Source organism: Carlito syrichta, unplaced genomic scaffold (genome assembly GCF_000164805.1).
Source record: "Carlito syrichta isolate Samal-C Ts95f unplaced genomic scaffold, Tarsius_syrichta-2.0.1 Scaffold302085, whole genome shotgun sequence".
Taxonomy (NCBI): Eukaryota; Metazoa; Chordata; class Mammalia; order Primates; family Tarsiidae; genus Carlito; species Carlito syrichta.
The window spans coordinates 183,369-195,926 of NW_007246181.1; the positions used below are offsets into that span (position 1 = coordinate 183,369).

Consider the following 12,558-nt stretch of genomic DNA (forward strand, 5'->3'; position numbering starts at 1 on the left):
GACAGAGTGAGACTCCAACTCAAAAAAAAAAAAAAAGAAAAAAAATTCGGGTCAATGGAGTGGTTCACCCCTGTAATTCCAACACTTTGGAAGATCCAGGCAGGAGGATTGATTGAGCCGAGGAATTCGAGACCAGCCTGGGTTAGCGAGACTTCATCTCCACAAAATATAAAGAAATCAGCTGGACATGGTGGCATGTACCTTCAGTCTCAGCTACTTGGGAGGCTGAGGCGGGAGGATCACCTGAGCGAGGAAGTCACGGCTGTGATAAGCCGTGATCATTGCTACTGTACTCCAGCCTGGGCAACAGAGTGAGATCCTGACTCAAAAAAATTGTGTGTGTGTGTGTGTATGTGTGTGTGTATATATATATATATATATATATATCTCTAGTTTTAACAAGGATTCAAAAGGCATGATTCTGTCAACTTGGATTTCTTCTTCCCTCCCTTCTTTCTCCTTTCTCTCTCCATTTCTGCCTGTCTGTATGAGTCCTGTGTATTCTCTGCATGAGTAGGGGACAGAAATGAGTCAGCCACATCTCTGATTCCTGCATTTAAGGAGCTCAAAGCCTATGTCTATGTGTATGTAATGATATAAACAGAAATTACTATAAAACATAAATGTTTGATTTCTCCATGGATAGGAAATACAGAGAAAGCACACTGTTGTGTCAACAGGGAGCCTAGGCCTCCAAAAAGAAGAGCCTTTCTGAGGTACACTTTATACCTGGTCTTTGACTACCCGGAGACAAAATGTTTTTAATCAGCAATACTATAGCCCAACTTTCCAAAGAAGATACACAGTCCTGTACACTTGGCTTTGAGGTTTCTAGAGAGACACACAGACCTAATTTGCTCACCAGAGATGTTAAAAGGCAAATCCTAAAGTAAAAACATATCCGAACTATAATAACATTCCATAGTTGATAAAGTAATAAGATACTTGTGACCAAGTAAGTGAGGCCTCTATGTCTCACAAAATTACTAGTTTGTAAAATGGGATCACTACTTAGATAAAATGATGACAGGTCCTTCTAAAAACATGAAGTACTGCATAACAAACAATAATAAAGTATCAGCACTTTCACATTAATTAGGCGGAATCCTTGGAATGGAGGATTAAGCACTTAAATCAATGGACAGAATCACCCTATAGCAAAACACTAAGTGAAGCCCAACCACCCAGTCCATCGACTTCTGGTTCCAGCCTTTCCAGGAAGGTCTTACCAAGGTTCCATCTGTCAGGGTGCAGCCAGAGAAGCGTTTTGCAAGAAATCCCTCAAAGTTAGTTGTTCTCTGAATAGCAAAAAGAAGCAATTTCACCTCAATTTCTTTAGCTCTAGTACGCATAATCTTGGCAAGTTCTGTCCTTCAAAACAAAGAGATGAGAATATTGTCAAATAAACTGATCATTCATTCACAATATGACAAAGTAAATGGCTTTGGCTTTATATTCAGAAAACAAATATGTGGTCATTTCAAAAAACAAATTATATTCAAAAAACAAATTATATTCAGAAAACAAATATGTGGTTTATTACCAGTTTGGACTAATACCTGGGGAATACATGTTCTATTTATTTATTTATTTATTTATTTTGAGTTGGAGTCTCACTCTGTCGCCCAGACTGGAGTGCAGTGGCCGCTCCGGCCACCGCAGCCTCGACCTGCTGGGCTCCAGCCATCTTTCCGCCTCAGCCTTCCAAGTAGCTGGAACTACAGGCACGCGCTACCATGCCTGGCTAATTTTTGATTTATTGTAGAGATGAAGTCTCGCCAAGTTGCCCAGGTGGGTCTTGAACTTGTGGGCTCAGGCAATCCACTCACCTCGGCCTCCCAAAGTGCTGGGATTACAGGTTGAGCCACCGAGCCCGGCCTACATGTTCTAAAATAAGAATTTTAAGGTGAAATTATCTGCCGTCAAAAAAACTCAAGGATTATGGATGCTAATTTGTTTACATAGCTACTACTATGCTTACATCTCTAAACCTTTCAATACTTAGTTAATAATACATATGAAACATTATTTAGTATCTTACTAAAATATATATATCCTGTATAGTTTCACAAATCATTAATTACTGCATTACAAAGCCCTCCCTCTTCCTGAGAGTGCAATAACCATCTCTTCAACTAGAGGACAAGAACCCTGGAAATACGTGGCAGACAAGAATCCCCATGTGAAAAGTGACACGTACATGCTCACGTGGTTCCTGCCATGAAGCTTATGTGTAGCTCAAGTGTTCTGTTTCAGAATGTAAGTTGTTGGGGAACAGTGACATGTGAGTTCTTGGTCAGGACGAAGCTATCCTCATCTTTCCATACAAATAAATGACAAATTCAAACAAAGAGCCACTGAGTTTATTTGAAAATAGTTTATCTGTAGGATTTCAGCCAAAATTCTAACAATAAAAGCTTGGCAGCAGCACTGCCACTAGCTGAGACAATAATAGCAGGTACTGACGCTCACAGATACTTGTTGGCTTTAGTATACTTCCAGTCTCTTACAGGCTTCATTTTTCAGTTAGTTATTGAGTCTGCTGAACTGTAGGCTAAAAAGAATTTGTTAACAGTTTCTCAAGGAATTCACTCTTTCTTTGCTGATGAAGATTTAAAAGGTGATAACCACAACTGACCTTGAATCAATACTAAAATCTTATCTAAATCTATAGTAGCCAATGTATTTCTTTTCTTTTCTTCTCTTTTTTGAGTCAAGGTCCGGAAGTACAGTGGCACATTAGGGGCTCACCACAGTCTTGACCTGGGCTCAGACGACTGGCTTCTCCAGTAGCTGGAACTATAGGCATATGCCACGACACCTGGCTGATCTTTTTTTATTGTTAACGGTGAGGTCTCACTGTGTTGCCTAGGCTGGTCTCAAACTCCTTAGCTAAAGCAATCCTCCCGCCTTGGCCTCCCAAAGTACTGGGATTACAGGTGTGAGTTACCACACCTGGTCCAATGTGCTTTTTAAAACAACAGCCACACAGAATGGAACAGGGTGTGCCTGAAGTTCCAGCTACTCAGGAGACTGAGGCGGGAGAGAAGCTTGAGCCTAGGAGTTCAAGGTTATAGTGCATAGTGACCACTACACTCCATATAGCCACTTCATTCCAGTTGGGGTAACACAGCAAGACCCCTTTTCTTAAAAACAAAACAAAACAGAAAAAAAGATAGTCACAAAGAATGAATGGAAACACCAAGAGTGAACTCTAATGTAAACTATGGGCTTTGGGGGATAATAAGGTATCAATTTAGGTTCACTGATTATAACAAATATATCACGCTGGTGGGGGATGTTGATAATGAGACTGTGCGCATGAGTGGGCACAGGGACATATGGGAAATCTCTGTACCTTCCATTCAATTTTGCTGTGAACATAAAACTGCTCTAAAAAATAAAGTCTGTCAAGAAAAAAAAGCCAATATCCCTTAAAACATTTCCCCTCACAATGTATTTAAAGCACGCAATTTGACTGTACTTTCCATGATTTTAATAAAAAAAAGACCACCATGAATCATGCTATGGTGGGCGAGTTATGCTTAGATACGAGCCTTTTCTTCCTCGATTATTAACCTAGAGTCAGATGTAACTGTGTACTCTTAGAAGGGAATATATAACTAACAAAAACCAGTTACCAACACTGTTGTAGAATAGCTGCAAATAAAGAATAAAAAAGTTTGGCTCTAACTTTAGTTTTGTCACGATACACTGGCCTAATCTTCTTGGCTTTAACTTTTCAATACAAAGGAACTATCTACCCCTTGGCTACACTCAAAGATGCTTTAGAGAGGACAAATGAGAGAAGGTCTTTAGAACACTCAGGCTGGGTGCAATGGCTCATGTCTGTAATCCCAGCACTTTGGCAGGCCAAGGCAGGAAGATCAATTGAGGCCCAGAGTTCAAGACCAGCATAGATAACAGTAGCAAGACCCTGTCTCTAATAAAAAAATAATAATCAGTCGGGCATAGTAGCATGTGCCTGTAGTCCCAGCTACTTGGGAAGCTGAGACAGGAGGATCACATGAACCCAGGAGTTCAAGGTTACAGTGAGCTATCGTGGCAACACTGCACTCCAGCCTTGTGTGCCAGGGTGAACCTTGTCTTAAAAAAAAATAACAATAACAATAATAATTTTTAAGTGCTTAGAGCATTCAGATGCCAGTAATAGTAACTATCTAGAGATTACAAATATTGTATTGGAGGTGGAAATGCATTCAACAAATATTCCCTCAGTATCTGGCATGTCAGTAAAGTAGATAGTATCCATGTCTCTATGGAACTATCTAGTCAGAAAGCCAAAATGATGATGGATATATACAGAGCACACTGGTATATGTGGTACAGATGTAGGGGAAAATGTGGGGATGATGAATCACTGCAGGTAAATCTGATTGATGAGTCTTGAGATGGTAACGTCGAGAAGGCAGGCTTTTTGAGGCAGAGCTACACCAAAGACAAGTCCTAGAGCAAAGAAGGAGCAGAGGGAATGGCTACAGTTGAATATGAGAGTGGAATCAATCATTTGGTGGAGTCTGGAAGTGGTACCCAACCACAGGACAACAAAGAACCACTAAAGACTGGGGGAATGATTTTGAAACATTCAATTAACTGGGACCAGAGCCAGTAGAGAGTTGGAACCTACCTTGTGACATGGCAAAATTCTACTGCAATCCTCTCGGTCATGTACCACTCACGTGGAAACATACGGCCATATTTCTCCTCATAGTCTACAAGCTGGCGTTTTATCCAGGCGTAGCGTCTGTCAATTTTGTCCAGCCAGGCAACCTCATAAACAAAAACCACCCTCATGCTTAGAAGTAGAACTGACACTTGAAGGAAACAAGCAAAAACACAGAGCCAAGAAAAAGACAACCAACCTCAGAATTTCTCATGATTTTTTTTTGAGTTTGAGTCTCACTCTGTCGCCCAGGCTGGAGTGTAGTGGCATGCTCACTGCCGCTGCAGCCTCGACCTGCTGGGGTCAGCCTTCCAAGTAGCTGGAACTATAGGCAGGCACCACCAGGCCTGGCTAATTTTTGGATTTATTGTAGAGATAAGGTCTCCCCAAGTTGTCCAGGCTGGTCTTGTACCCGAAGGCTCAGGCAATCCTCTCAACTTGGCTCCCAACGTGCTGGAATTATAGGTGTGAGCCACCACGCCCAGCTCTCATAATTTTAAAAAATCTAAGCTATCTTTTTTACTTGATCCAAAGGTTTTTAACCTGGGGCCCATGACTGGGCTTCAGGGGCCTGTAAATTTCCTGAAACTGTATGCAAAGTTTTATGCATAGGTCATTTTTCTGGGGAGAAGATCCATAGCTTTCATTAATTTCTCCAAAGGGCCAGTGACTTCAAAGTGGTTAAGTACGACTGAACTATTAAGTTAGTCCCAAGGATTCACAGTTCAACAATAAATACTATAAAATAGTAATATTAATACAGGATAAATTAATTGGCTTGACAGCATTCACTTTTCAATAAATTCAAGTGTTACATCTGATTGCATTTGGTCAATACTTACATCTTGGTTTTCTTGAAAAAGTACTAGATACTCTGACAGATGCTGTTTGATAAACTTTTTGATGATTTCCTGTTTGATTCTGGGGTCCAAAATATTAGCAACCAGACATGCATCTCGTAAGACATTGCTGGGTCCTCCTGGCCTCTAGTAAAACAAACAACAGGCACTTGTTCAAAACCCAGAAACAACCTTTAAATCTCATGGTTTCTGTCAGTTGCTACTTCTTGCTTCTCTCTTATTGTTAGTATTACTCCCACTCCCTTGATGCTCATTCTTTCTGCTGTGGATGAATACCTCAGTTACTTGTTCCTCAGTCTCACAGTAGCCAACAGCAATGAGACATTAGGGAAAACAGGGCCAAAAATTATCAAAGCAAACTTTACTTTCTGAATACTAAAACTGAAAGAGACCTAAAAAGTCAAAATGACATGAGCCTCTGATGTCAGGAGGCTATCGAAGGGGTCTGAAAGTCAGGATTAACACCAGTCTCTCTCCACATGTGCCACTTTTCCCTGACTACAACCTCTGGGATTCTGTTCTAAAAGAGCTAAATTCCTGCCTAAGTGTGATAGCCCTTAAAACCTAAATTTAACCAGGTTCCCAACCACCAGACTTGTTTCACTGACAGTCAACCACTCAGATAGGCAGACAAGGGTAAAATACTGTGGTACTGGCCTCTTGACCTGAGAACAGAGGAGGGGTATCAGGGATCTATACGGACACATCATGATGGGAAGGTTTTTGTCATTACCAAAGACAATCCAATGACCAAAGTTTTGCTAAAACAATCTCTATAGTAAATCGCTAAATGAATGTGATTGGCCAAGTTGGCTATAGTAAAAAGAACACTTGGAATCTACTCTTGGCTTAGCTACAAAGCCACATAGCTTTGGTGTAGTTACTCAACTTCACCTGAAAAATGATAGTCTTTAACTAGGTGATGAGTAGGGTTCTTCCAAACCTTTATTTTATTTTACTTTTTGTCAATTCTTTCCAATTGTAACCATCTCAACTGAGGTTTTGAGGTGTTTCAAAAGTGTCACATAAGCTGCCTGAGACCCACATTGTTAAAATGCTGACTTGCTCCAGACTGAGCAGCTGTTATGTGGTCCACTGAGTACACTGACTATTTAACAGTGTTTGACCTTATAGAGAAGTCACAGAGGCCAAAACCTATGGGATCATGTGCTTATATTTCTTCATTTACATAGGATTTACTAGGGTACACTGAGCAATTTTTAAAATAGGCCAGGCGCAGTGGCTCACTAATGGCCTTCCAATATCAACTACCTCCCAGTTATATCAGATGATTAAGGAATATGAGGTTCTCAAGGAAAACTCCCAGAACTTTGGGAGGCCAAGGCGGACAGACTGCTTGAACACAGGAGTTAGAGACCAGCCTGGGCAACATAGCAAAATCTCATCTCTATAAAAAATAAAAAAAATTAGCCAGGCTAATTTTAGGCATACCTATAGTCCCAGCTACTGGGCATACTGAGGTGGAAGGATCCTATGAGCCCAGGAGGTTGAGGCTGCCATGAGCTGTGATCGTCATGATCATGCCATAGCATTCCAGCCGGCAACAGAGTGACACCTTAACTCAATAACAATAATAATAATAATAATAATTCTTAAAAATACTTTATTTCAATTTGTGAAACAAAAATAGTAACACAAGACCTTTAAGAAAAGTCTATGGCCTTTAAAAACAAGAAAACTAAGAAAAAAAATTAAGTCACCAAGCCAGAGAAAAGGGAAGCAAAAGAGAACTTCATTTGTCTGGTGGAATCTGGGAAAAAAGATATAAAGTAGGTCACGGTTAGTTTCTCCTAAATAATAAAGATGGGCTTCATCCACATCTTTCTGAAACTTCTTAAAACTGGAATGGTAAGCCAACCAAGTATAGTACAGACTATGTCCTAAGAAGAATCTAGTGCTTCCCGTTAGTGAATAGCTTCACAATCCTGTTTTACTTCTTTGACCTTCATTTTTCTCATGAAGTAAATATGACTAATGGCTTTCCAATATCAACTACTTCCCAGTTATATCAGATGACTAAGGAATATGAGGTTCTCAAGGAAAAGTGCTTTATAAATACATATCTGATTACTAGCAGACAGCCACAAAATATGAAGATTCTAAAATCAGGAGCAGATTTCCTATAGAAAGTAATCTACAAAAGCTGAGGCAGCCACTCCCACCTACTTCCTAAGTTTCTTTTATGGAACACAAAGAAAAAATGATTAAGATGTTTCCAGTTATTGAATTATAGAGCAGATTCAGGAAACGTTCCTTGGCTCAGTAAATAAATGTATATCCCTTGTCTCCACCCATCAAACACACAGGGAGGAAGCCTCCTCGCTCCTGTGTGCTTCAGTCCATTTCTGCTTTGAACAATTCTTTCTCTTGAAATAGCTCAAATATGAGAGAAAAAAGCTTGCATGGGATCCCCCCCCGACACATGCGAAGCATTAAAATGACATCTGCTACAATTCGAAGGACAGAGTTAAAAGCAGTTACCCAAGCACACTGACAGCCAAGTGAGGGAAAGATTGTTATATGAGACATGTAACCAATAGCTCACAAGTGAAATACTGTGGGCTTTGCAGACACAACACAAACAGTTCTGCTACCAGTGAGAACTCAAGGGCATTAATTCCAAAGAACAGGATTATGACCGGGAAAAGTGAGGCTCCTAACTGTGTCACTTGAAGAGTTACATAAGCCCACGGACACTCCTCCCAGATGTCTTTTCACCAACCGAAACCAATAAGTTATGTAACAATACTAAAAAACATTGCGGCTTTAAGAGTTTTTTTGGTTTTTTTTAAAACACAGTCATAACAAAACAGAAATTTATAGGGCAGACAAGATAGAAGGTTTGACATACATGAAATTGAACTAAAACAAATCCTCACTTTTTGATGCTGGAAGAAAACAGATGAGGAACTAACATGCTTTGGGATATTTAAAATCAAAGATGATCTCATTACCCTGAACTTGCAGCAAACAGATTTGCAGCTGCCAGCAAACACTTTTGGAATGATAAACGAATGGTAGCTGTAGTGAGTATGATTCTGGCAAGAATGGTGATAATCTCTAAAGACTGGAGGGAAAATGCAAAACAATACCTTGGTGCCCTGGGAAGGAAATGCTTCTTCAAAATCAGCCAGAATTTGCTGTCCTAACTCAGTTTGTGCTGCCTTCACTCTGTGAGGAAAGAAGAAAGAAAATCACTGCCTGGCATAATTTTCAAATACCCATAAGTAACTATGCACCGGTCCATCAGGTAAGAACTGTTGAAGTCTTTAGCGACCATCCAGGAAGGGGACAGATACGTGTGACTCAGTGAGACAGGTCATGTACAAGTTAGTAGCAGGTTTATGACCAGGACTCAGGCGTCCAATTTATTCTCAAGATAGATTTTCTATATCCTCAAAGTTTTTCTAGGCCACCTCTCACTTGAGGTAGTAGATACTAATCTTTACACAATTTCATTTAGGGGGTAGTTATGATGTGGGAATATGTTAAAGAATAACAACCAAATCAAATAGAAATCTACCTTGGATTACTGGTATAACTGTTCTCCTGCTCCTTGAAGTATAGAATGGGAAGACTCCATACTGCTTCAGAGTATTATTATCTTTTAAATTTTAATTATTATGAGAACATAACAGTTGTATATATTTATGAGGAATATGTGATGCTTTGATATAGACATACAATATGCAACAACCAAATCAGGGTAACTGGGATAATCCATCATCTCAAGCATTGATAATTTCTTTGTGTTAGGAACACTCCAAATCCACTCTTTTAGTTATTTAAAAATATACAATAGGCTGGGTACGGTGGCTCACACTTATAATCCCAGCACTTTGGGAGGCCGAGGTGAGAGGATTACCTGAGCCCATGGGTTCGAGACCAGCCTGGGCAACTTGGCAAGTCCTCATCTCTACAATAAATCAAAAAATTAGCCGGGCGTGATGGCGTGTGCCTGTAGTTCCAGCTACTTGGAAGGCTAAGGCAGAAGGATCGCCTGAGCCCAGCAGGTTGAGGCTGTGGTGGCCGTGAGCGTGCTACTGCTCTCCAGCCTGGGTGACAGAGTGAGACTCCTACTCAAAAATAAATAAATAAATAAAATAAAGTATACAATAAGTTCCTGTTAATTACAGTTACCCTACTGTGCATCCAAATACTAGATCTTACTCATTCTAACTGTATTTTTGTGCCCTTTGACCATCCCCACTTTATCTCACCCTCCCTGGTACCCTTCCCAGCCTCTAGTAATCATCATTCTACTCTCTACCTACATTAGTTCAATATTAAAAAATTTTAGCTCCAACATATGAAAGAACATGAAAAATTTGTCTTTCTATGCCTCTTTTACTTAACATAATGTCCTCCAGTTCCATCCATGTTGCTGTGGTGTTTTTTTTTAATCCAGAAACCAACAAAAGGACATAAGTTTTTAAACAAATTAATGAAGGGATGTTTTCTAAAGTAAAAAGAGGTCAAAGATGCCACGGCCATGAGAGTGCCACTGCACACCAGCCTGGGTGACAGAGAAAGACTCCAACTCACAAAAATAAATAAATAAATAAATAGAAAAAGAGCTAAATGACAAGATTAACTGCTAATGAAGACTGAAGGCCACTGTTCAGTCTTGTGAATATGAAGACAGACTTGCAAGGAAAACCAAGTAGAAAGGGGAGATCAGTACTCAACAGTGGCTGCATATATACTGGGAGCTCAGGAACTATTTGGTGGCTTGAATGCAAGAGGAAAAGAAGTAGTAGCTAGGATGAGAAAGGAGCTGTATGTCATGTCCTGCAATAGATCCTGCCCTCTGCACCTTCCTCCAGCCTCATGGTGCTGGAGTGGAGCTTAGCTCTCAGGCCCTGCTGGATTGCCCCGAGCCTAGTAAAATACTTTATCTTTGCTAAAAGCACCATAAAATAGCATGCTTCTTTCTTGGTCTCCACCCTGTTCCTTCAGAATTAACTTTATGAAGTTTCTAGAAATCGTGAGCAACTCAAAACCACATTTTCTTTGGCTCCTAAGGAGTGCCTGGCAACCTGTTGAGTTTTTTTTTTTTTAATGAGGGGATAGGCATGACCCAAAACAATCTGTTTCTTCTGTGGCATAGTTATAATTGCATTTTATTCCAAATACTTTCCAGGGTTTTTCCCACTATCTTTAAAACTTTTAAAACCACTCTTATACATGGGTTTGTAGCCTTTTAAGTCAGTTTTCAAGCAGACCAGAAATGACCCTAATAAGGCTATTACTGAACCCTCCCCCCAGCATGGTGATACATCTAGAAAACAGATGAGGAACTGCCCAACAGACAATGGGAAACATTACTTGAATATGAACGCTGATACGAAAGAAAAGAATGTGCTTTCCCAAACTGTACCTTGGAGAATCTTGTGACTCTACATCATAAGTCTGCAGAGAGCCTCCTTTAGTGCCCTTCCCCTATAGGGGAAGTCCTAGCCCTGGCCAGAGCACTCATAGTCATATTCTCAGGGTTATTGACCATCTCAACATTGATGGGTCCAGTTTTGCCTCTGTCCCCACTTCCTGGCCCCTCCCAACTATTCCCTACTCCATATTCTTGCTTCCTTAGAAATGGAGGTAGCAGAAAAGACACCCAGAGCATATGAAGAGCTTGGCACCATGGCTACAAAAGAGAGGGCTAATTGCCAGACTGAATTGTAGACCTCCTTGCCATGTTCTTTAATCCACTGTCAAAGTTACCCATGAGCTAGGCTAGACTTAGCTGTGCCATTAGTGAGCTGCATGCAATCATCAGTAACTTCCAGGCAGGGCACGATGACTCATGCCTATAATCCCAGCACTTTGGGGGGGTGGGCGAAGGGATTGCTTGAGCTCAGGAGTTCAAGACCAGCCTAGGCAACATAATGAGACCTTGTCTCTATAAAAATTAAAAAAGAAAAGAAAAACTCAGCCAGGTGTAGGATCACCTGAGCCCAGGAGGTCGAGGCTGCAGCCGTGATTGTGCCACTGCACTCCAACTTGGGTGACAGAGTGAGATACAAACTAAAAAAAAAAAAGTCAATTCCTCTACTTAAGCCATAACTAGTAACAGTTGTGAAATAAGATGGTAGGGACAGAGGCAGGTACTAGATGAATTTCAGTGTCCTCTCCAGTACTGTTCATCTGCAACACCCATCCTATAGTGCTAGCTGGCTTTACAAGTGGCTGCAAGTGGGATGTATATTGTTTGTTTGTTTGTTTGTTTGTTTGTTTTTTGAGTTGGAGTCTCACTACAAACCCAAATCACAACCCCAAGCATTTTCAGGGTAAGATGTGAACCATAGTCTTTACAATTAATTGCCTAACCAGGATCCTAGCAAGAAGTCAACACACTTAAGAATGTATCTTTGGTCTCACTCCTTTAAATTCCTTCCTTTTCTAATGATGAAAAGTAAATTCCTACTGTAAAGAGATGGATCTACAGAGACTGTCAGCAGAGCAAGTATGTGTTGAACTACCAAGATTTCCTAGTCATGCTTATGAAAGTCAGCCTACAAATCAATATGGAAGAGGCAAATAAAAATCCCTTCTGGCATCCATATAAGCTCAGCCTGTGTGTGGTGGCAACCCAATGTTGGTCACTCTTAGGAAATGAAGGAAACATGGTGTTGCCCAGAAAGGAAGGTCAGAAAATGGTTTCTGACATCCTCCATGCCATGTGACTTCAGAGTTGTTTAAAGGTGCCCTTTCCTAAATGTGTTATCAGTTTTTCTTTTCTTTTTTTTTTTTTTGAGTTGGAGTCTCACTCTGTCGCCCAGACTGGAGTGCAGCGGCTGCTCCTGGCTACTGCAGCCTCGACCTGCTGGGCTCCGGGGATCCTTCCACCTCAGCCTTCCAAGTAACCAGAATTACAGGCGCGCGCTACCACACCCGGCTGATTTTTTTATTTATTGTAGAGATGAGGTCTCGCCAAGTTGCCCAGGCGGGTCTCGAACCCGCGGGCTCAGGCAATCCACTCACCTCAGCCTC

The 12,558-nt window shown here is 40.8% G+C and overlaps 1 protein-coding gene across 3 annotated transcripts in view; it reads right to left on the reverse strand.

The window, feature by feature from the left end:
* Positions 1–12,558, reverse strand: part of VPS53 (VPS53, GARP complex subunit) — a 170,677-nt gene that overhangs the window by 86,462 nt on the left and 71,657 nt on the right. For all 3 annotated transcript variants that reach the window (XM_021711355.1, XM_008056040.2, XM_021711356.1), the window contains 4 exons: positions 8,658–8,736; positions 5,527–5,670; positions 4,649–4,791; positions 1,230–1,371 (listed from right to left, as the gene is read on the reverse strand). In XM_021711355.1, coding sequence (XP_021567030.1) covers positions 1,230–1,371; positions 4,649–4,791; positions 5,527–5,670; positions 8,658–8,736 — 508 coding nt within the window. The remainder of the gene's footprint in view (positions 1–1,229; positions 1,372–4,648; positions 4,792–5,526; positions 5,671–8,657; positions 8,737–12,558) is intronic.